This window comes from Neolamprologus brichardi, chromosome 5 (assembly GCF_056152115.1).
Source record: "Neolamprologus brichardi isolate AB-2024 chromosome 5, ASM5615211v1, whole genome shotgun sequence".
In the NCBI taxonomy this organism is placed as follows: domain Eukaryota; kingdom Metazoa; phylum Chordata; class Actinopteri; order Cichliformes; family Cichlidae; genus Neolamprologus; species Neolamprologus brichardi.
Window position 1 is genome coordinate 2,282,517 of NC_142108.1, and position 26,205 is coordinate 2,308,721.

Below are 26,205 nucleotides of genomic sequence, written 5' to 3' on the forward strand. Positions count from 1 at the left end.
TCATTTCATTTTCATAACATTTCTCTTCTTTTTGCTTCGGATTATTATATAGTTTTCACACTGACTTATTTAAGGTTAGATGTGTGCACTTGCATGTATGAACATGCACCACTGATGCAATCATATCTTATGCTACCAATATAAACCTGTCACAATCCTGCTTCAGTGCACCTTTATAGATCTGTAACGACGTTGTCATCCATTTACTTTATGTGCTACACCTACAGATTTTGTATTTATGATTATTTATTTTATTATTTAAGACCACACTCCCTTTAAGCCAACTTATTTCTGAATGGCTCAGAGCAGCAGATTTGTAAGGAGGGTGGAGATTCTGTGTCTACTAAAGCTTTGGGCCTGAGATGACCACATCCATGATGTCATAGATCCAGAGCAGAGCAGATAGTTATGCTGCAATAGATGTAGGCTGCCAGGGGATTCCCATGATGCATTGAGTTTTTCCTTTCCAGTCACCTTTCTCACTCACTATGTATTAATAGACCTCTCTGCATTGAATCATATCTGTTATTAATCTCTGTCTCTCTTCCACAGCATGTCTTTATCCTGTCTTCCTTCTCTCACCCCAACCAATCACAGCAGATGGCCCCGCCCCTCCCTGAGCCTGGTTCTGTTGGAGGTTTCTTCCTGTTAAAAGGGAGTTTTTCCTTCCTGCTGTCGCCAAAGTGCTGCTCATAGGGGGTCATATGATTGTTGGGTTTTTCTCTGTATCTATGAAGCGCCTTGAGGCGACTTTTGTTGTGATTTTGCGTTATATAAATAAAATTGAATTGAATTGAATAGATCCAAGAGTAGACATAACTGTCTGACGCCTGTGCTTTTGCCTCACAGGGACAGTTTAATATTCACTGGCTTTATTTTAATTAGAAACTACACCACTGTAACAGAATATAAATGACAGAAAATAAAGAAAGTCTCCTTAATGTATTTGTGAGAGATTCACAGACTCTTTAAATCTTTACCAAAAGACTTACAAACATTTCTACTTGCAAATTCTCTTGAACTCACAGTTCGTTTTCTGCTGTCGTTACTTTTTTCGTTTCTGTTAAGACACTTTCTCTTTTATTTCAAAATCTCTGTCATACACTTCAATTGTTTCTACTTTAAAGTCTGTGAGAAAGTAGCCATTAGCATGGCGACCACTGAGGCTTCAAATTGGACTTTACATCCAAATTAGTTTACATTCCTTGTATTTTTTTCAGCTTTATATTTCCTAATTTTTTCTTTGTTTCTTTTTTGTGTTTCTTGTGAGTTCTTTGTATTACTATCGCCTGTTTTTGAATTTCTACACTTTACAGATCCTTGTGTGGAGGCTGTGGCTTGTGCTCCAGCTCCTCTGGAGAAAAACGTCTTTTATATATTTGGGGACCAGGAAGTAATGAAGTCACAAATACACTCCTAAGATCATTTCCTCTCATCGCACTTCAGACAGAGAAATTTATTTTGAGGAAAAGTACAAGCCAAATACACTGGATATACATCAGGCTGTGATTAACTGAATTCAAAGTAAGGGCTGCCTACTAAACTCCTCGTAATGATTTCCAGTACGTCATTGTTCTGAACCCTACCTGCCTGGTTCGTTGTGATGTTGACCACGGCGTAAGGTGTTGGCTCATTGGTTAGGTGTGACACTGCATTCATGGCCAGGATGCGGAAGGAGTAGTTGGTGTGGGCCACCAGGTTGAGCACTGTCACCCAAGACTCCTTCAGCCCGGTCTGGCGAGGAACGAATCGCACCGCAGCCGTGCCCGAACGCTCCACCATCCCTCCTCCCCCAACACTTGCCCCTCCACCCGCCTTCCCTCCACCAGTGATGCCTCCAGGGGAGGATGAACAGTCCTCACAGGGCCCTGCTTCTCCTGAGCACTTCATACACAACACGCTGTACTGCAAGTCGCTGCGACCCCCTGTATCCAGAGGACGGTCCCACTCTAAATTCACAGAGGTCCCATTGACGGAGGAGATGACGCTTACTGGAGCAGATGGAGGGCCTGGAGAAAAGAGAGATTTGAGTTCATTTGGAGGTTTGATCATGTCTGAAAAAAAAAGTAAATTCGATTTCTGAGGCAAAGATAAGTTCAGCACATCATGTCACGGTTATCGTGTGCTGTTTGAGTGTGTTTATGTGCATGTCTTTTCACTTTTTCAAGGCAATCCCACACCTCGCCTGTGGGATTGGGCTTTCTGGCACACGGTGTTTTTGTACTTACGGGAGCATGGAGCTGCCGGTGTGTCATCTGCTGCCCGATAGTAGTTGGTGTCACAGGGGCAGGAGAGGGCGGCTCTGGTCTCTGAGTGGCTGTGTTGAGGACATTTACCACACAGACCATCGCCTGCCACCGGCTTATAGAAACCCACCTCACAGGCTGCAGAAACGGGGAGATAGAGACAGAAAGAGTGAGAGAGGGGCAGGGAGAATAAATAGAGTAAATAGAGACCTCGCAGGGAAGCTGCATTGCCATAATCACTCAGACCGTGATAAAATTCAGAGAGAGTGCATTCAGAGAGGCATGAATCACACTCTTATAGCAAGCTGTGCATATCAACGTGAAGCTTCAACTTTTTCAAAACTGTGTCATCTCCTCTAAAGCATTCATTTTAGGACATAGACCCACCCCAACTCCCCCTTAATCTATGTATAATTACAGGCCTTGTAACCGCAGAGACTGCAGAGCAGGGGAGATGAAAGTCATACTTCTTTCTGTTCAGATTTGGGCTGAAAAGGCGCTGCACTGTTGATACTCCCAGTGAGACCATCTGAATCCAGACCGTGTTTCAACCTTATTCAGCTGCTCTGATACATATTCACTTTTAACTCTGCACTGATTAATAATAGAGGGGCTCTGATAAATATATTCTCTTTCCAGGCAGTTAATAGGCTTCTGCTTTGGTAAATGGGGCAGGGGTAAACCTCGCGTACACGCAGCAAAGCATCATATATGAAAACGATGCATCCCTGTTTTTCTTTTTCGCACATGGTAATTTGCGCTTCCTCAAAATGCTGTTTTAGTTTACAGATGCAGTCTTTGCCTAAACTTTCCTTCTAAAGCAAATAGAAGCATTTTAGGGCTTTAGACATCAAAGACACTGCAAGAAACATAAAATGGGAAATCAAGAAGATTTATAAGAAAATATACAGCTGACATGTGTTCCTGATTATTGAAGACATTTTCAGATATGTTTGTAAACGATTAAAACCACTCCCCATGCAAATGTTCAGCAAATTCATTCAATGTAGGGTCAGGCATTTGATGCAGTTATTTTTATGATATTATATTTTGAGAATCCCTCATAAAGCAGCTTTTAGTTATTTAAAACAGTGACAGCTGACAATATAAGAATCCGTCCCTATCTAAAATCTACCCATCTTCAGTGAATGGGAAGTTGCTACCACAATAATGTAATCCCACTGGCTTCCCCACAGCTGAAATTACAGCTTTTATCTGCCTGAACCTGGTGGCAGTGGGAAGTCATCCGTCCACTACTCAGTAGGTATGCACAGGTAAGCTTTGACTGACATATGAATATGAAATGGAAATGGGGACAAAAGACAAACAATGTGGAGGACTTCTTGGCTCCAAAATTTAACCAAACCAAACAATCATGATGTTCCCTCCATGTGTCACCTCTTCATTAGATGCTTTGGTTAACAAAGGAAAGAAAGAAAACATCTGATCTTTTACCCAAATGGAAGTCCAACCAGATTCAAAACAAACACCAGAGACCAATTAGCAATTGCAACACCAATTAAGTCTTACACCCAGAGATGGGCAGTAACGCGTTACTTGTAATCTGATTACTTTTTTCAAGTAACGAGTAATGTAAGGGATTACTGTTGCAAAAACGGTCATTAGATTAACGTTACTTTCCCGTAGGAACGCTGCGTTACTGCGTTACTGAAACCGTGATTTTTTTGCCAGAATGTCTCATGACAGTGACGTAAGCGAGTGCGACGTTCGTGACAACAGCTGTGTGCAGATCAACAATGGATCATATATCGAGTGCAGAGAGAGTATTAGCGTGCAGCGTGGAAGTACTGACCTTACTTTGAGTTTGATTCCATAAAAAGTGACAAAAACATTAGTGTCCGTTGTGCGTGGGAAGAAAACTTCTTTTTACAGCGAAACGACGTAATGGGAAATTCACAGAGAAACTCGCGGATTCTTCCACTGACCGCTGCGGCACACCTGCACCAGCATAAACCTCCGCCTACCCCACTCCTGCTTTACAGGTGAAAATAGAGCAACAGGACCGCTAGTCTTTGACTTTATTTATTTTCTGCTGTGTTTTACTTGCATCTATTTGAAAGACTGAGTGTAAACACAAAAAATATTTTATTTTATGTGCTGGAATGTGCAGAAAATAGGTTTAAATGTTAAACAAATTTCTTCAAGTCAGAGAATGTTGCATAAAATTAAATTTTTGCTTGATGCATGAAGTTAAAAGATTAAAACTAATAAAACAAGTTTTAAAAAGAGACTTTTCCATTTGATTACATTTTGTATGATGGATTATGCAGAAAAAGTAGAATTGGGCTGAAAGATCTATCGCTTTATTACCTATTCAGGTTGTAAATCATGTTTTTAAAAAGTAACTAAGTAACTAAGTAATTAATTACTTTTGAAAATAAGTAATCAGTAAAGTAACGGGATGATTTTTTTGGGGAAGTAATCAGTAATTAGTTACTGATTACATTTTTCAAGTAACTTGACCAACACTGCTTACACTACACCCACTTTGGAAAATATACAGTATTTATATACAAGATATGAACTAGAGATGTTGGGAGATACTTACACAGGTAACATGTAAATGACTTTCAGGGGGGTAAAGGAGGAAGAGGCCATGGAGCCTCGGCAACAAGTGTTCAGGACACTGCCAGGTTTGTATTTCAGAGCCAGAAGTGGCCATATTTACACTGAAATGTGAGCAGTTTTATTTGGGTTTACTTATATAACAAGAACAATATAAAGTCTCACTTTATATTGTAAGCTAAGGATGCTACAATTAGATACAAAAACAGTGCTAAATTATAAGCTACAGCTAGGAAGCGAGGTTAGCAGGCTGAATTCATGGCTGCAACACATACTTGCTAATTAATCTTGTGAGTGAATGAGCTGCCTGGACATGAGGACACAGGAGTAATTATGGAGACAGTGGGTTTTATTTAACAGAAAAAGCAAAAATATATTATATATAAGTAAACAAATATAAAAAACAAACAAAAAAGTAATAAAAGCAACTTAACAAAATACCACCAAATTAATTGCATTAAAAAAACTGACTTAACAGACAAGACAAAGTGGATTTAAATATTAGCTCATCACACTAGTCTAACACACAAGGGACAACTGACAAAACGCCCCCAAAATAATTAAATAGTTACTTCAGTTAATGGGAATCAAGCAGAAAACCAAATATGTCTCATAAGTCAAAGAAAAGAAACTAACACGTTAACTTCCACTGTGGTTTTTTAATGCTTATTTTTCAGTCTCGAAAGCTTTTGGGTTGGATCATATCCTTCATTGAACCTTTACTTGGATGTCTGTACACTCCAAGTACACACATACTAGATTTCACTCCATATTGGACTGTTATTACATTAGGTCACTGACTAAATCTGCCCAGACAGACACATCCATCCAACTTGTGCCAAAAAGCTTAAAACCTGCAGAAGTACATTTTGCCACGATGACCTACTGTGACAGGCAGAAAAATTCACAACATGAAAACCGTATCAGCGAGGCTGGTAAACATTCTGTCAAAAAGGGGACTTTATATCGTAGCTTCAAAATCTGGCACCAAAGTTCTATTTTGAAGTGCAGCGAAAGCTTAAAGATTAATATATGCAAAACTGGCTATCAATTATAATCGATTATTTGAGGAAATAATCCATTTAAAACCTGTCAAGTATAGTAACAAAACATTCTGAGAAACTGAAAGCAGCAACAGTGTCTGTCCCAGGAGGTGTCAGCAGTGTTTCAATGATAAAGGCAACCATGTTAGTGGGTTCACCAAGACATTCCCAAGCCAGCCCAGAAGCATGTCCTAGGCCCAAGAGCCTCGTCCCAGCCTAAAACACCTCCCCTAAGAGTTACACAGAAATCAGATACCTGCCAGATAGAACAGAATAGACTAGACTAGACTAGAATAGAATAGAATAGAATAGAATAGAATAGAATAGAATAATCCTTTAATTGTCCCACAGGGGAAAATTTGCTTGGTAAGCAGCAAAAAACCCCCAAAAAACACATATAAAAACAGAACAGAAACACACAATATTTTTACATATCATGGACAACAGTTACCAAAACAGTTATTAAAATTAAAGTACAGATAATTAGAAAACCCAGGTTTTTAAATAGTTAAGAATGTTTAGAATAATTAGAAAAGCACAGATTGTGTATTGCACATGTGCATTAAAAAGTAGGTATGTAACTTCCAATAAGTTAGTATATATAAACTGAGAAAAGTAATGTGCAAGTTATAACAGTAGTAGTTGTTCGGTTGATTAGTGCAAATTACAGCGCTGATGTAAACATCTGTGTTTGTTGGGAGCAGTTCTGATTGTACAGTCTGACAGCTGCAGGGAGGAAGGACCTGCAGAAACGCTCCTTCATGCGTCGAGGATGCAGCAGTCAGATACCTGAGCTACATCATATGGCTCTTATCCAGTGTGGAGGAGTAACAGCTCTACTCACCCCATCTCTACATTAGAGCCCTGACACCCTTCAGAAGAGGTTAATTTCTTTCATTTCTTCACTGCCCACTGATTATAACCATAGATAAGGGAAGGAAAGTAGATCGACTGGTAATTGGACAGTTTTACATTCACACTCAGCAGCTTCCTCACCACAACAGACTGTAATGCAGTAAAGCAGATGCTGCACCAATCAGACAATCTACTCTACCCTCATCTGTGAGCAAATTCACCATACTTCACACTCGCAACTTGTTCCAGATGCACAGTGGGCATTCCACTGGTTTCCGGCTACAGGAATCAGACTGGTTCCAAATGATGTCTGCAGCATTTTACATTCACATAATATTTACAGAAATCAGCAATAGCTTGAAAATATTGTACGTCAGTTTTTGTTTTTTTTACTTTATTTATTAATTTATTTGTGAGAATATTTCATTGCACTCTGTATAAAAAGCTACATTACTGGTGTGGTAGCTTCCTCGACCTTTGTAAATGATACAATTCAAACGATATCATGACTGATACTTTCCATGAAGCAAAAGTTCGAACCGCTGATTTTAAATTAATCAACTCTACACAGAGAAGCTGTTTAGAGATCGTTAACCTACATTTTCTAAGACTCTGGGGAAAAAAAGCATTTTAAAGTAGTTTTTACCCTCTCCTGACTTTGTGTGATCAAACATCTCTTTTGCCATCTGTTGGGTTTTTGTACTTTTCTGTTCCAAACTGGTCATTTACAGTCTTTTAACTCTACAAATTTCAATGTAAAACAGGACTATTCTAAAGGCACTTCATTTATAAGGAACATTTACATAATACAGCCAGTTACAATATATTCTGGCTTTCAGGACGTTTTAGCATCTAACAATTACTAATTTAAATTTTTGGATGCTTTGGGACTGTAGAGCTAGCTGTTTGTTCAGGTGTTTCTATTATCACTGAGTGGTGTATACATAAGAAGCATCCCTCTGTATAATACCCTGTAATTTAATAGTACCACAAACAGAAGGTTTATCTTCCAAAATAACCATAAAGTTGACGTTAACAGCTCTCTAAGACTCTAAGCAAAATGGCAGATTGACACCGTGTTCATCATCTGTGGGTAGCTTACAGTACTGTATATGGGACTGACTAACAAGTCAAATAACAAAGCTATCAAGCAAAATATGACATCACAAACAGCTGGAGCTGATATTGGTTGCAATGCACAACAAGGATTTTAATTAATTACCTTTCATCAGGCTTGATGACTAGGGTTTTAGACAATGGTGCACGCACAGTGTTTTGTTAGTCTTGTCCGTAATTCAATCTCTATTATTTATAATTCACCATTTAATATACCATGACTTGTTCCTGTCTGCCTGTCCTTTCAGACAAAGATATAGGCGTCCATTAAGAGTGAGAAAGAGATGGAGAGAGGGGCTGCTGTGCTTCTAGATGTGTGTTTGTCATATAAAACCTGTCAGGGCTGATCACATCAGAAGACCTGGACAATCAATGTTATAAAAGAGCAACAGAAGACTTCTATGAGAAACGCATAACAATTAAAAGCTGGAAAAAAAAGAAAAGTTCAGCTGAAAATTCTCTGACGTGCACACATTTTGTTTTCTCCAGAGACTCCAAAGAGTAAACAACAGAAATGCAAGGCTGGCAGCAACCTATGATTACATTTGTTAGCTTTTCAAACGCTACATTTAAACACCACATATTACTTGTGGTGTTACTGTCAAAATCAGAAAGCATAATTTTTCATACATATTGTTTTAATGCTATTCAGAGTTATCTTAAATTGCCTAACTAAATATATAATAATCTTCAGTAATATTGTCACATGTTGAAAATCTTGAACATCTTTAAGATGCTGCAAGAACATAAAGAAAGCCATAAGAAAACAGTTTTTAGGGGGCTGACACATTTGGGAACACAAACCAGAATGGGGAGCTGAGGTCGGTCAGCTGGTAAGTGTAAGGTGGAGAGGAGGCAGAAACAGCTTGCTTTACCAGCTCACATTTATTCTGCTGTTTACGAACAAATCCTGTGCTGAGACAAAAACGACTGGCTTTTATTTACAGTCATCAGGCTGACATGCCTGCAAAACCGAGAGGGATCTGCAGTGTTTGCAGCACATACTTCAGCTAAGACGGTTCGGGGGATTTTACTTCGAAGTCCATGGATTCCACCACAAAGCTCATTCTGGGTATTTATCCTTGGTTGTCAGCAGTGAGCGAGTCAGTATGGAAGCAGTATCGTCCCAAGTGAGACGAATATATTTTATTTTGCCACTTGGGGGCAGCAAAACAATCTGTAAATACATAATTTATACACTATTGCATCATAAAGTTGTTTACGGGAAACATGTCACACGTTAAGAACAATATCAGTATTTATATGAAGCTGTGTTTTTGGAGAATTTAAAGAATTAAAGTGTTCTTTAAACTCAGTTTTGGTCTCCACCAACTCATGAAGATGGTTTATCATTTATAATCGCATATTAAATTCTTCTGCATGTGTTGTCAAGTACGAACGATCAGATTTAAGTCTGGACTTTAAGTCTAGGACTCTAGAAACTTGTTGTTCCTAGAGTATTTAAAAGTAGAATGGGAGGCAGAGCCTTCAGTTTTCAGGCCCCTCTTCTGTGGAACCAGCTTCCAGTTTGGATTCGGGAGACAGACACTATCTCTACTTTTAAGATTAGGCTTAAAACTTTCCTTTTTGCTAAAGCATATAGTTAGGGCTGGACCAGGTGACCCTGAATCCTCCCTTAGTTATGCTGCAATAGACGTAGGCTGCCGGGGGATTCCCATGATGCATTGAGTTTTTCCTTTCCAGTCACCTTTCTCACTCACTATGTGTTAACAGACCTCTCTGTATTGAATCATATCTGTTATTAACCTCTGTCTCTCTTCCACAGCATGTCTTTTATCCCGTCTTCCTTCTCTCACCCCAACCGGTCGCAGCAGATGGCCCCGCCCCTCCCTGAGCCTGGTTCTGCTGGAGGTTTCTTCCTGTTAAAAGGGAGTTTTTCCTTCCCACTGTCACCAAAGTGCTTGCTCATAGGGGGTCATATGATTGTTGTGTTTTTCTCTGTATCTATGAAGCGCCTTGAGGCAACTTGTGTTGTGATTTGGCGCTATATAAATAAAATTGAATTAAATTGAATTGAATTGAAGTCTGATTAAGTCACTCCAAAATGGTGGACTTCTTTGAGTGTTTTGGATCATTGTCCTGCTGAAAAAGTGCAGTTGACCCGAGCTTCACAGCTGGAAATTCCCCTTTATGATTTTTGGTAGAAACTCTGGTATTCATGGTTCCATTAGTTATGGTAAGTTTTCCAGGCCCACACTGTCACCACCATGTTTGACTGTTGGTATGATGTTCTTTTTATGATGTGTCAGTTTTACGCCGGTGAAATGGGACTGAAACCTTCAAAAAGTTCAGATTTTGTCTCGTCAGTCTTTTGTGGCCTTCTGGAGGACTCATCGATGCAGAGTAGTGAGGAATAATTTTGGAAAGCCAGCCACTCCCAGCAAGGTTCACCACTGTTCCAAGTTTTCTCCATTTATAGATAATGTCTCTCACTATGGTTTGTTGGAGTCCCAAAGACTTTTTAGTTATTTTGTAACCATTTACAGACTGATAGATGTCAATTACTTTGTTTCTCATCTGTTCTTGAGTTAGATTATGCCATGATGTGTTGACATAATCTTAGGATGCCTCAGGAATGGAGAAGTGTACTGGTACAAGAACAAGAACAAGGCTGATGTGCAGAGCTTTAGTAACTACAGAGGGATAAAACTGATGAGCCACACCATGAAGATATCGGAGAGTTGTGTAGATTGACAAAGTTGTTGAAGCTTTGAGCGCCTGGGGAGGTGGAGGGAAGCATGGGAGAAAAGAGGATTGAGAAGCAAGTAAGAACCATGTCTGTGAATGAAAAGAAGACAGGTGAAAAGGTGAAGATGTGAGGAACAGAGATAATGAAGGTGGGTGAGTTTAAAACTTGGGTTCAACCATCCAAAGTGACAGACAGTGTACAAGAGAGCTAAAGAAGAGAGTGCAGGCAGGGTGGTGTGTGCAGAGATGAGTGCAGGGTGATTTGTGATAGAAAGATAGCAGCAAGAGTGAAAGGTTTACATGATGGTAGTGAGACGTGTTATGACGTATGGGATGATGGTACTAACAAAAAGACAGGAGGTGGAGCTGCAGGAGCAGGTGGAGTTTAACATGCTACGATTTTCACTGGGAGTGAACAGGATGGACAAGGCTGGAAAGAAGTATATCAGAGAGACAAGTTGAGCATTTAGAGACAAAGTTAGAGAACTGAGATCGTTTGCACATGTGCAGATGAGGGAAAGTGAATGAACTGGACAAAGGATGTTTAATATTGAGCTTTTAGGCAAAAGGAAAAGAGAAAGACCCCAGGGGTAGCTCTTGGATGTAGTGAAAGAGGACATGCAGAGGTTTGGTGTGACGGAGAAGAATGCCAGGGATCGGGTGAGGCAGATATGACCCGCAGAGGGAACATTTCAAAGAAGAAGAATCATGTAAATTAACCCACTGCCAACAGTGAGAGTTGGGTAAAACTCAAAGCTGAGATTTTAGGGAGGTAGAACAGATCAATATTTGGTTCAGAGGTCTTAAAAGTGATGGTGGAAACAAAATCTTGTGCTGCACAAGTTTCACAGCCTTCTGTTCAGTCATGCAATTTGGCTACAGGGCTGAATGCACTATAGGTGGATAAAAACACATCTGTTCATGTGCTTTCCCTTTCAGAATACTATGTTTGTAGTGACCTCTGTGACTGCCATAAACAGGGCCTGTCAGACAGGACAAAAATAATAATCCTGCATTTAAGTACAGTTTCCTGAAGAAAAAGCTGCCCAATAGCACAGAGACCTGCTACAGAGACAGTGGAGCTCAAGCTGCTGGTCAATACACTCAGATATAAAAGAAAACCCTCAAAAAACAGCACAAAATTCTCCATTTATCAATAATTAAGATTCTTCCAGTTAGTGCAGAAGCTCATCCCCAACCTGCAGAGGGCACTCGACCCTTTTTCCAGCTGTGAACCGCCTCAGACTGGTGGGAATGAGCTTTCTTCAAAATGTTTCTGGGCTCAGCCTCAGAGATCAGATAAGGAGCTTGGTCATTCAAGAGGGTCCATATCATATCAAGAAGCGCACGTTGAGGTAAATGGGATATCTAACTAGGATTTCTCCTGAATGTCTCTTAGGTGAGGTGTTTTTGGCACCTCAGAGCAGACCCTGGAAACACTGAAGATATCATGTTTCTTGGCTGGCATGAGGAATGTCCCCTGAAAAGATAAAGGAAGTGGCCAAGGAGAGGCAGGGTCCAGGCATCTCTGCGTAGACCCTGTTATCAGTTGTAGAAAATCCATGGAGGGATAATAATTTAGACCCCAAAATATGAAAATCTTACTATGAAAATCTCATTTTCAGTATATTATATAGTTTTAAACTGCTGAAATTTCCTTTAGAACAAAACCTCTAAATAAAAATTGCCTTAGCTTCACTGAAATAGCAACACAGCACATAAACAGAGCCACACTTATCTGCAAAAAAGAGGAACTGTTTGGATATGTATACACACACACAGACACACACACGCTCACGTGTATCACTATAGATAAACAGACAGGGGGTGATAGTGTTCTGCTCTTTCACTCCCTAACAGGAGCCAGAAACTATTTGTGTTTACAATATTTATCTCAGACTGTTTTCTCTTCCTCCTTTTTTATCCCGTTAATCCCTCCATCCCTTGATGTTTTTTTGTGAAGCCCCTGAGTTGAAAAGCAGGTCACGATAAACATCGGAACAGCTCGTTCATCAATGGGAGAGGCGGCGAGAGCTTTGAAGTCTCTGACAGATTCACCAGGAGTTTCACGCACACACACTCGCGCGCACACACAGAAAGGTTATGGTAATGCAAAAAAACGCACAAACATACACATTAGGGTGATGTCTGATGCTGCCACAGTAACCACACGCAGCGTGAATTTATCAACCCACAGGTGAATATGCAAAGGCAGAGAGAAGGTGCTTTGTAGCAGGACCAGCTGTGATAACCTTTCATTTCACATCTGACGTGCTGCTCATTTGATGCTCTGGATGGAGGAAAAATTAAGATATAACTGGGAATTACAAAAACTAATGCCGTCATCAAAACACGAGTAACATGATCAACTAGTAAAAAATCTCATCAGTGCCAAGCAAAGAGGAGCAGAGCCAGCAGCAGGGCCTGCTTGGCTTTCCGTCTGCGTCACAAGGTCTGATGGATTGCTTCACAGCACAAAACAGAAACTGTTTTGGAGTGTTTCTTTCGCAGTCCCAAAGTTTTGATTGACGGCCAGAGATTGTCACTTTTGTTCACTCTCATTTCCAGCTATTTAAATTTCTGAATGTGCATTGCCGATTTCTACTTTAGCAAACAATAGCAACCCGTAGCTGATACTGTCTGCTCTCACAATGAGTTTCAGGCATTGTTTCAGTGCATTTTGCAGCTGTAAGAACTTTTCTCTCCAAAGATATAGGAGATTAAACTCCAAATGTGATATTAAAGAAAATGCAAACTAATGAGCGCTCTTGATTTTATGTGCAAATTTCAACACTTACGTCACATTATGATTCCAGCTTCAAATTTCAATATGAAGCCTGTTTTACTGGGCTCTTAGCCCAGAAAGATGTTTGATAGGCACTTTATTGATCCCACGGGGGAAATGACTGTATTACAGCAGTGTGATAAAGAATAAGAACGGTATAATCTGCAGTTGTTAAAAGTACCACAGGCCCACAGCGAAGGCTGAACGTTTAAAAATGTGGGGATTTGCAAAGACTGAGAGAAGAAAATCAAAGATCCCTCTAAGTGTGAAATCCAATACTTCTATAATATTACATTTCAGGGCTACCCCTTTACAAAAAAGTATAATGTGGAGTTGATCTTCATTAAAAAGAAAGCTGCATGTGATACTTATCTCCTTCTGGTGCTATTTTAGTCATAGAAGCACAAGGCAGGCGCTTTAGTGAACGTGCCACACTCAGTCGTCAGAAATGGTGCCAATTATGTTTTATATAAGATCCACGCTGGTTCGTCTATAAGGAACTCCTGGATGGAGGTGGTTGATGCACTTATGCACCAAATCTGTCAGTAAAGAGAATACATGACAGCTTCATAGGATGTTTCCATGAACGAATGAACCAGGAGTCAAACATTACTCATGAAGAAGAAAGGCAGACCACAACTATCATGCAGTACTGCTTACTACAAATAAAGGCTGAATAAAGATGAATTGTTAACATTTTACGTAGCACTGTGTTCCTAAAGTTGTTTCCCTTCAAAGTGACATTTGTGTGTTTGTTTTCGTGTTTCAATAAAGCGTGGATGTGAATTATTAGCTGCAGCAGCTCCTCCTCGCCTGCACCTGCGTCTGTTCCTCCAACACAGAGATGATTTTAGCCTCCAGAACAGTAATTAACGTCAACAACATTAATTAAAAGGCAGATTCCCCAAACATGTCAACATGAGAAATATTTAGGTTTGCTTAGCTAGAAAGTTCTAAATCCAAATACTGCGTTTGTGTGACGACTTGCTCGCCGCGTCAGGGATTGGCAGACATCTTCATAGCAGGAAAAGAAAAAAACCTCGAGCGATAAAGAACTTGTAACATATTGAATTAAACATGCTTGAAAATAAAGCTGTGAACAAAACGTTGTTCGCAGCTTTGCAGCAGCATGAAATGCTAATTTTGTTGATTTTATAACAAACATGTTTTGATGTTTAACAACATGTATGCTCATCCTGGGAGCCAGAAGATTCAGACAGAATCAGTTCAAGCAACGATTTTTGTTCCACATGACACACAACAAGCACTGTTCTCATAAATCACACCTCACTGTCTAGATTTTAAAAAATACATTTTTAGTAAAAGCTGGTGACTCTGTTTTTCCTGTACATTAAACTTGTGTGTTTTTAGACGGTTTCCGCGTCTGTAGCTGCTGTTTTATTATTAAAATCTTACCCAAGCCTCATAACTGACCCTAAACTGCCGTCTTCTGTGTTTTGTTACCTCATCTCAGCTTTATTCCAATACTTTACCTTTAAACATTACGAAGTCTAAGCTGACCCCACCTCAGCCCTACCCCCAAGCCTAACCTTAACCTTATTTTTTGGAGAAAAGCAACATGAAAAAAAAAAGTATGTGTACATAAAATGTTTTTGACACACATAAAAAACTATTTACAGTCCCAACAAAACCAAAAAGTTCATTTTTGTTCATTTATTGTCTCCTCATTGCCAAGAGAACTATTTTATTTTAACTGTCTAAACCTAATTTTAACCCTCTCAAGGCAGGCGTTGCCGATTTGCAACAGTTAAAAACTAACAACCTAATTACCCCACATACATATTTTATGAGTTTTTTTTACTCAGAAGTACCACTGCAGGACTTGGTTGTGCATTAGCAACAAAAAGTTTAATTTGAGCCTGAGAGGGTTAAGGTGGAGTAGAGGTAGTGCTCCACTCCAGGGCCTGCCCAGCTGCCTCCAGGGAGCTCTGTCGTCAGTCTTGTTCTCAGGTATGTAGAAAGTATGCGGTACGACCAGTGTGTGGGCCACTCTTGCTTGTGTTGTTGTTGGTCAGTCAGCCAACCCTGCAGGACAACTGAGTTCTAAACTACAAAGCGTGATGACAGGAGACCCCGCCCACTTTTTACATCTTGCGTAAGCTTACGTTTATATCGTTCAACAGTCTAAAAATATACAAGTAGTATAATTTTCTGCACTCAGGTACTACTGAGCAATTAACCAAACCACTTCTTTGAAAGCTGTTCGAGTGAAACAAGGAGTTCTTAGAAATGCAGTCAAAACGTATCAATAAGGAAAGCCAGTCAGAATTAAACAGCTGTGCTTTTATCTGCTTTTATGCAGTTTTCTGGTGAACAGGAAGCTGGCAGAGGTGTGGTGTGAAGTGGCTCGGATCCTTTAGGCAAACTGTTTACAGAGTATTACTTTGGTAGTATGCACGAGTGTCTGCATGTGTGGCTGTTTGCGTATTGCCCACCATGTCAGTACCTGTCAGTGTATTGCAAACGCTACAGCAGAATTTGCATCACGATGAATCTTAATAGCCATGTGCAGCATTGTGTGCTGACCTTGATTTATTCCTTGTATAAGTGGGTAAATAAGTGGGAGCTGGAGAAAGCACATCACTGTCCCATGCGTGAGGAGACTGTGAGGGAGGAGCACGGATGAGTGGGGGTCTCGAGTACAGCCTGGACGGGCCGGTGAAAGCTCGCAGTGTTGGTGCAGCACTGGCTCTGAGCCCTCTCTGCTCCAATAAGGTGATTTTGTAATTCTGGGGAAAATATCTAATAAATCAATAAATCAATTCTGAAGAAGGAGCAAAATAGAAACATTGTGGCGTTGTGTTAAAAGTCCAATGAATGATTAAAGGAAGGAAAAAACAGTCAAAACTTGATGAATCACATTAAAGTATTCTTACAGCACTGAGATGTGCATAGCAAGCAGTTGAAGTTGAAATGCATTAGTACGCTGATGGTCACACACTATGCCCCTCAATTAATTCTCAGCTATGCTGACTCCATTTGTTATTTCTTAATAGTTTTCTAGTAGAGCTTTTTGTTTGGTCCCTTTTTCTCCTGCTTAACTGACTGCTGCGCTGTACAAACGTCAAGTTTTCTTGCAGTGCCCATTGTGAAATATAGGCGCTAATTTTAAGCTTATTGCTACGGTCGCTTTTGTCTGTTTTGCTTTTGTTGCCGTTTGAATCGTTCTCCTTTTGCCTGTGGGTGCTTCGGTTTGCTCGCGTCGTAAAATCTGTTTGTTAGATTAATTGGTGTGGATGCAGGGTGACCAGATGTCCCATTTTATGTGGGACTGCACAGCATTTTTATCTCTTATCCTCCTGTCCCACATATTAAAGATGTTGCCCCACATTTTATAGGCTCCAGTTTACAAAGGTCAAATCGCATCTCAAAAGAAACATGTTGTTCAAGAACAGGTGTCATCCCTGCCATAGCACCCCCACCGAAACCCAAAGATGGCAGCTTTAAAAAACCTAGGGTTACAGTTTCCGTAAGTGTTTCCTTACACACTTACATATCCAGCGCTGATCTCTTAAACCTTGCAAAGCACTGACCTTATAATAAAACACGCATTCTCCAAAATCTAGCGATAAACTTTGCCAAAGGCTTCGAAGCTGCTTCCCCAGGGAGCAAATGAAGGCACTAACAAGCTGCTGAAGCTGTCTGAGTGATGGATGAACGTGCTGCTAAGATCAGCTGTGGAAATGGGACACTCACCATCCGCGCTGTCCCTCCTGCTACATCAATAGTCCAGATACCAACAGCTGAATAGCTGCACTACTACATCTCACTGCACACTTTAAACGGGGACGTCACCTTCCAATGTGAGGTAAGCTCGATATACTTCTAACCCTGAGCAGAAAATGGATGGGGCTGGTTAAGGATCATTTAAGGACATTTAAGTTATGAATGGGTTCAGCTGAGCTGTGTTGAGGTCAAAGGACCGCACGTTTTTTAGTAAAACAACAGATTTTTGACCAAACCCCTGCATTAACAGGTGCTTTAGTATATCTGATAGAGAAAAGATAGTCAGCAGGGTCACAGTAAATGTGAGGAAACATCTATTAGAGCTTGAACAAATGAGACCAAATCCTGTTAAACCTGCGGACTGGTTTTGAACTACTGCTGGCCATTTAACACCACAGCCCAAAATAAAAGGAAAAACATCCACTGGAGAAAAATGGCCGGCTTTACAGCTTCCGAGAGCGTTTGTTTCTCTGACTGAGTGCTTTGTCTTCCCCTGGCAATATGATCCAAACACACATTTAAAGTCATCTGTCTAGTAATTATCTGACCTGGGAGAGAAACTGTTGCTAGAGGGAAAAAAAAGGACTCAAAGCAAACTAGTTTCATGATATTGGTTTAGATTATCGGCTGTAACTGCACAAATGAGTTACCAGCATTTTACTGAGTAATAAAGTTTGCCAGGACTTTGTTAACTGTACAGTTTGCTAATCTTTTTGCTTTTAGCTACTAAATTAGATCTCTGATGTCAAATTAGACATCAGTGCTAAATTCATTGTCTTCATCAACAACCTTTGTTTTTCCCGATGAGAACAAAAGCTAGGTGTCATGGCCCTGGGTCATGTGACCCAGTATTCTGAGTTTCTTGGTGTTTTGTTATTCTTTTTAGTCTAGTTTCATTTCGGTTTATCTAGTTACATTCTGCCATGTTTCATGTCCAAGTTTTCTTTGTTTGTTCAAGTCATGTCTGGATCTCCTTATGTTTCCTGTTTTATTTTGAAAGAGTTGTGTTTATTATGTTTAGTTTCATGTGTCCTGTCATTATGTTAATTGTTGTCAGCTGTTTTCCCCATGTGATTCTACTTCCTTTGATCTTTCCTTGTGTGTATTTAGTCTGTGTGTTTCCACTCAGTCAGCGTCAGATCGTCTGTTAACCTCACCACAGTTCTCATAGGTTTACTCCATTGTTTCTCTGTGTTTTCTAGTTTACTCAGTGTTCATAGTTTATCATAGTTTTTCACTGAGTGTCACAGCCTTTTGTTCATAGTCTCCTTAGTTTCCCTAGTTCCTTGTTTTTCTTCTGCAATCAGCCAATAAAGGCTCGCTTTGTTTTTGAAACTACGTTTTGTCTCCACCGTGTCTGCATCTGGGTCTACCTCTTTCCTCACCCGCTGTGACACTAGGTAAAAACCTGTGCACAAAGAAAAATTATTATAATGAAGTGTATTATCAGTTTCATCAGCGAATAAAAGTGAGATAAAATATTCTCTGATACTTCCTGTTTCTCATGAAAATGTGACAGAAAACCTGTAGCTTTTGAGGCGTCACACCTACTTCAGTTCTACGATGTCAACACAAAGCTAGCAGCAGGAGATCGCTGAGCCTGATGAACGAGCTTGATTTTACGATGTTAAGAAGTAGAGATCTACAGGAGTTTTCCTTGAATAAATCCACTGCCATCAGCTCTGTGGGCTGTCTTTCACCATCAACACAGTAGTAAATAAGCTTGTTACTTCTTTTACACAATTTGCTTTTTGTAAATTAAAAAAGAAATATTTTCTTATTATCAACTGGAAACTGCACTAACGTCACAAACGTTCCTTTCTAAAAACAACAAATGAGTAAAGGGATGGATTGCTTTTTAAAAAACGAAGCACCATGTGTGATACATTGCTTTCTGTGAGTAATGACCCCTACACTTTTGTATCATTATGATAAATGATACAACTGATTCCTCTTTTGTTGGCAACATTTCTGTAAGAAGAAACAATTTTAGAAAAACTAAGACAAATAACAAGTATGGCGTCGATGTCTTCAGTCCCTATACGTTCCTGCCTCCCCTCAGCTCGCCGTTGGCCTCCACGCTGGGTTCAAATCAATTCCATCAATGAAGCCATCACAAAGGGAACATTACCACAGTGTTTTCCTGTGGAACAGGCCTGGTAATTACAAATCAAACGAGACAAATACATCCCGGTTAATGAGCGTTAAACGGATGTTAATTATCCGATTGAATGGCTGTCACCATTAAACTGTGTCTAATGGAGGGAGTGGGAGGAGGAGGGGTGGGAGGGGTTGAGAAGAAGGGTAGCTTTTAAAAAAAAAAGGGGGAAAAAAAGACGGGCGTTCTGAAAGGCATATTAGCAGCAGATTGAGAAGATCAGACAGTGTGAAGCGCGTGTGTCGGAAACGCAAGCGAGAGGGGAAAGGCGTGGGGAGATGCAGCGGTGGGAGGCGGGAGGGGCGGGGAGGCTAAACTTTCCTCTTTTTCCGACATTAGCGATCGCTGCGACGCATCAGAGGGGAAATTAATCAACTGTTTTTGATTATTTATATATTTGAAAAGGACAAAGCTTGCGGGAGGAGGAGGCAGGAGTCACACTGCGCTAATGTGGTCACAGCCGGTCTACCAGGCAGCTCCAGTCAAAACAAATCCGTCACAGAAGGGTGGAAAAAAAGAAGAAAGTTCACACACTTAACATTCAAAACAAGGGACGACCCCTCTGTGATTCATCAAGAATGTAACAAGAGGAGAATCTGGATTTGGATTAGCAAGTATGTACTGAACAACTAACAAACTGCTGTTTCAGGATGAACGTGCCGTAAAAGTATCGTAAAAATCCTCACGGGATAAACAGAATTCCTGTCAGGAATGAAGGATGCAGGTCACTAAGTGCTGAGCTCGTCGGAACCATTCAGCATCGCCGTCACCCTCTAATAAATGCAGTTGTTGCAAGCATGTTTGCTAAATTAGAAGTTTTTCACAGCTCCAGGTGTTTCGCTCGTGGAGGTCAAAAGGACAAGTGAGTTTCATGTTCTTGCATCTGCAGAGGATGGCGCCATCATTAAAAGGCTCCCCGTGGGTATTATTCTTAAGCTTTTTGGATAAAACATTAGCCTAGCATTAATAGCAGCATTACAGTTATTTTATTACATTAACAAGCGCAGTCAACGTCCTGGAAATATCCAGGCTGAGCTTGTTTCCGGACGTCAATTAATGCCGTTTTGTCAAAGCCGCTGATGTGGCTCATTTAGGCACATGGTGGCCTTTGATGGTGGAACTTAACACACCAGGTTACAGCATTAAGGTGACAGGTCTGTCACTCCCAAGTCATCATCGTTCAGTGAACCGGGTTGTTTTTGTGAAGGAGCGTATTTGAAAACACGTCACAATCTTTTCCTAAACTTCACCAAGTGGAGTTTAGTATCTAAAACTAACCAGGGAGTGATTGCAGCACTGAAAAAGTTCAGACTTCAGTGGGCTCTATCAGAGTAGTGTTAGTATACTGCAGTGTCAAACTGTCACTGCTTTCTCTATGGCTTCAGTATAGAATATGAAGGAAACACAGCTCATTCTTAATCATTAAAGACTTAAAAATAGCATGAATAATCTTAATCACTACAATTAGAATCTGAAAAAGCTTTTTCTGACACCGCACTGATTACCAGCTGTGCAAACTGGCCCCACAGTGGATTGTAGATATATCGCAATACATGCTTTAAAAAAAACATTAGCGAGTTGCAGTGTTGCACACGCTGTGCAATTTATTTTAACTCGACTACATGTGCATTCACTAAAATGGATTTAAAATGTCATCCACTGCTTAACATAGGCTTACACTTCCTTTGTGTAGTGTTGTGCACTAAAAAATTAAAGTGATCAGCTCTGTTTATCATTTTTTTTAACAGCGCCCATATTTCCCACCTGCTTCCATTGCATTTCAAAATAATGTTTTAAAGAAAGGCCTAAAAAGAAACAATCATAAACTGTATGACATGATAATTTATGGCATATTATATTTGAGTTTTCAAAAAGAAAGTGAAAAATAGTTCATAAACTGATATAAGAGTGAGGATGACGATGATTGTTTTGGTTTTTTTTAACGTGGCTATTTCTTTATTTCTCTTGCTGTTGGCACTGAAACGCAGGCTTTTCAATCATCGTCATTAAGAGAGAAAAAGCAGCTCGTTAAAAAACAAAGCAGCAAAAAAACCCAACAAAATCAAAGCTTCAGAAACTTTGTGGGAAAAGAAATGAAGAATATAAAAGGATGAAAACAAATAAAGCTCCGATTTTCACCTATTTATTTCACCAAAAGAAAGAAATAAATCAAATAAAGCTTTGACCCAACTTCAATCTCCACACATTTGAGCAAAAGCAGACAAAAAGCGAAAAGTTTGGCTCGGCTCGGGAACGAGAGCCAATTACGTGGTGAAGCAACGGCATTAGAGCCTCCGTGACTTTGAATAAGAAACGACAGATTACACAACATAAACTTTCTGTATTTCTATAGTCTCACTTTTATTTATCCAAGCAATCAACTGACATTGATGGAGGAGTGAAATTATGTCGCAGCTGGTTCCTCTACTTGAAATGCCAACATCATTGCAATTCACGGCACACACACACACACATACATTGGAGCACGCACATCCATACAAACTCTCATCCCTCCAGCGGAGGCCGTGAAAGAGCGAGAAGTAAATGACAGCGCCCCGTGTGCACATCAGTTTAACTCAACAAGAAGTCAGGGCAGAAAATCATTTGAAGAAGTCCCGCAGTCCCTTCAGATGGAGGCTGCCAGCTTCTCAGTGATCTGCTATCATGTTGCCTGTCTCTTTACTGTCAGCACTAATAGCTCTTAGACACTGGACCGGGACATGGGTGGCTACTGCAGGCCAAGGGTGGCACACACTCAATCAATAATGTAGCCAGCAGCTTCCCGGCCTTTTGTGTGCATGTTTTCAGCCCTGAATTAAGCATTCATATGGGCTGCACATAAGAGGATTTGTTCGTGCCAGTGTGCGTCTTTTTGTTGCCGCTAACATGGGTATGCAAGTGTGTGTGTGTGTCTGCAAAGTTGCTTTGTGTGCTGACGTGCAGCCCTCTGCACCTGCTGTGGAGATAGGGCTTCGGCCAATCGCAACAAAGATTGGAGGGAAGTTTGAGTGACACAACTGTGCTGTGGCTGGCTGAGATACGATTCATTCTGTTATCTCTCTCTCTCTCTCTCACACGCACACACACAAAGAGTCATGATGGCTTAACAGAATTAAATGTTTAATAATGCCAGCTATTCTCTTCCCCTTCTTTCCTTCCTCTCATCTCACCCATCTTTTCAGTTCTTTCCTTCTTTAGATCTTTTCTCATCTCTCCTCACGTCTTCTACTCCATCTCCTCCATTACCTCCTTTCCTTCCCTATATTTTTCTATACTTCTCTGCTCTTTTCACCTGTTCTCTCTTCCCTTCTTTCATTTTTCTTCGCCCCACTTTCCTTTCATTGCTTGCTCCTCGTGTCTCCCGCATTTCTTTCCTTCTCCCCATCTGCTCTCTTTCCTTTACGCCCGTCTTTTAAACTCTTGTGTCTTCCTTTCTTAAGTCCTCGATCCTCCAACTCAATTTTCCTTTATCTCATTTCCATCTGTTCATTACTCTTCTGTCTTTCCTCCTCCTCTCCTTTTTCCCCTTTCAGTTTTTCCAGATCCTCTCCTTTGTCTCTCCTTCTCCTTCTCTCACCCTTTCATCTACTTTCCCCCTCTTTGCACCTCTCCTTCCTTCCTTACTTTGTTGGACATCCACGGGCGAGGACCAACCGGACCAACACAAAAACACTAATTAGTCTTGGCACGGCAACAGCAAATCCCTCTCCACTGACGCTCCCACCCCTTAACAAACAGATGTAGGCTGCTCACACGTTTGGACTCACACATTTGGACACATTAATGAGACTCACACATTTGGACACACGCACACACATTTGTGCAATAACACACAGGGTCCCAGTGCCTGGTTTCCCAAAGCGCAGCAGGCAGCCGCTGCAGCTGTGACGGCTGTTGTTCGGCGCTTTTGTGAAGTGGTTTTTGTTTGGCAACATCAGTGTGGCTGACGTGAATGTGAGGAGTATTTAAATGTAGCAGCGTTATTATCAAGTTGAATACCCTAATTTGGCTGATTGAAATGTTTCAGTTTTGCCTCTTGCCATGCCCCACCAATCACAGCTCTGTGCTTGTCTGATTTACTCTGGAATATCAGCAAAACAATGGATACGACTATCATTCCCGAGACATCATTGCAATGTTAGTCAAGATATTCCACTTTCTGGGCTCTGCTTTTCAAAAGGGACGCTGGTGACATCATCGCCAGGTTCTTTCAGCTGAGAACAGCCAGGAGGGACATCTGGTTTTCAAAAAACGTTTTTTATTTTTATTTTTGGATAAGTTTACAGAATATGGAATACAGTGATTTAAATATATGGTAAAAAACAACAACACAGATATTTTATTTACTTGAAATGAATGTTATTATTATGTAATACTGTTACATTGTCACTTTGTGGTTAGTTAAATCTTGTATGTATGAGGGGAGCAACACGTTCTCACTCCCAAAGCGTAACATTTTAGGCTAGGTGACAAATCGTCAACATATTACGTTTTCGGCTACCCACCACGTTCCTACATGACGACCTCGGAAAAATGAGGAAATATGAGAACCGTATGGACTCAATCTACACATGTTCGCTCTTTTTCTTCAAATCGCTTCGAAACACGCTATTTAACATCATTAAAGTCCTGGTTAAGATCAGGAAAAAGGTTATGGTTAGGGCTAGGGATAAGGTTAGGTTTAGGGCTGGAACGTCGATTACCGCGGGAGTGTCATCTCACTGGATTTCGGCCATAACCCGCTGCGTACCATAAGAACGCTGAAGGTCTCCTTTCGCGTTCCTCAGGAACGCCGCGGGACGTGACAAAACGTCGGCATGTTACGCCTCGGGAGTGAGAACGGGCTGAGGGGAGGTGCATATACGCTGTTGTTTGTTGGATTCCTAATTTTACTTCTTTATAATCAGACAGAAGTAAAATAAATGAAAATAAATTAAATGACAGTTCACAGGAAACAGGATTTTGTGGAGCTACAGCATGAAAAAATACTTTCATCAGGTAAAGGTTTGATTTTTTTGAGGGGTTTGAGATAACAGATATTAGTGTAAAACTTTAACATAGGGAGGTAACATCATCTAGCTCCTGAAAATTTGCCTCTTTAGCATGCAGCTGAAGTAAAAGTGACCTGGTGGATGTTAGGAGGTTAGAAAGGTGCACCACCCGGTGCCAGTGTAGTTCACAGGGCGAGCAGGTGACCATATGCCACAAGGCTGCAAAGGGCCAGCCCGGGCTCCAGTCTGACCTGAGGCTGCTGCATGTCTTCCCCTCCTCCCTTTCCACCATCGAATAAAGACAAAAATAATACTAAAGAGGAAAGTAGTGCCATTAATTCAGCATGTGTTTAAGGTTGTTTTATTTCAGTTTGGCCATATTATTGATATATTAAAAAAAAAAAAAAGAGTGGTTGAAAAGCTCGAGTTGAGCATTCAGAATGCAGATGTTTTAGGGATTAAAAAAAATTCCATCCTAAATGAAAGACAGACAGCAGCATGGAAAGACAGCAAGTTCAAGGTAACTCCAGAAAAAAGTGATGTGCTCCTAAAAGTTCTTTATTACTCTAAACCACCACAGACATTAAAACCAAACCAAAACGATGGTCATATTTTGTTTTTTTTTCCCTTCCAAAACAAAGTGCAAAGTCCAAGTTTCATAGCCAGCTGATATCTCATCCTCTCAGCAGTTTGCCTTGTGTACAATCTTCCTGGAGATGAAAAACAAATGTTTTTCAGCTGCACAGATACAGATCCCCGGTGGATCGGCGTTACAGGACTGTGTGTGCGTTAAAGCCATATTTGTGAGTGAGTGAGTGGATGTGCGCTCGCACCGGGCAGCTTTCCCACCCCCAGGCAGCGAGTGTGGGTGTTTTTCTGGAGCCTCGGTGTCATTTGCCTCCAAACAGTAACAATGTTGTTGATCAGCAGTTGTTTACAAACCGCCAGGAGGATGGAACTAATTTGTTCACTGTGTATTCCCCCGTCTCTCCCACTCTGGAGACCATTTCAATTTGAGCTCCTTATATGTTCTCGATAGCGGGCTGCCACAAGTTGATTCTGACAGCAATTATGAATATTGTGTTCCACTCAAGTGGTCGTGAGCGGGAGAGTAATGAAGTTCTCACCAAATCATCTGTTCCCCAAATCACTTAACTGCATCTTCATTAAGAACACTGCAGCGTAGAAGAAATCATCAGATCATCAGATTAACGACGTCGCCGCTCAACATCACGCGGGACGAGCCAAAGAACTGTAGTGTTGCCTAGCTTTCCATCTTTCCGTACATACATACATAGATATTCTCAGACTTGCAGCCTTTAAACTTGATCAGGGCTGTCAGCAAACACGTGAAACAAAATGAGACACATCGTTGTGAAATTTTATAATTGGCTGTCGGAGGGGGGGCCGTCCTAGCAGCAGCCTTTGGACTCCTGAGGGGCACAGAATGCAAAGCTGGCTTTTCACCAGAAAACTTGTTAGACGCTGCACTGCTGGGGTTTAACAAGGCACTATGCATACTGTGTGTGTGTGTCTGTGTCAAGGCTAGTTGGAGTATTAGTGAACCTAAGCAGACAGATATCGGTTTTGCTAAACAGTGTTAGGTTTTTTTTATCTGTGTGATGTTTTTTCTTGTTTGTTTCATACGTGTACACACATGTAACGAGTTTGTGTGAAAACTTGCCTGAGGGAAGGTGGGAGTCACACCGTATTTGAAAGGTTGGATTCTGTGTGGGGCATTTTGGACAAATAATAATAATAATTATCACGAAAAGAACAAGACAGCAACTGAAGATTCCCAACAACAACACACACATTAACCGAGGGATGCTCGGGATATAAGAATGAGTGGAGTGTGTGTAATGTGAAGAGAACTGCTGTGTAAGTAGTTTTAACCACATTCCCTCAGCGATCGAATAAATAAATGCATCAAACTTGGTTTTGATGGTTTATCCGTGTGTAAAAATTG

General features: G+C 40.7%; 1 protein-coding gene across 2 annotated transcripts in view; it reads right to left on the bottom strand.

Annotated features, from left to right (window-relative positions):
• The window catches only part of epha8 (eph receptor A8), a 144,394-nt gene that overhangs the window by 34,318 nt on the left and 83,871 nt on the right, over positions 1-26,205 (bottom strand). For both annotated transcript variants that reach the window (XM_006800191.2, XM_006800190.2), the window contains exons 7-8: positions 2,229-2,384; positions 1,587-2,009 (exon numbers count right to left, since the gene is read on the bottom strand). In XM_006800191.2, the coding sequence (XP_006800254.1) occupies positions 1,587-2,009; positions 2,229-2,384 (579 nt within the window). The remainder of the gene's footprint in view (positions 1-1,586; positions 2,010-2,228; positions 2,385-26,205) is intronic.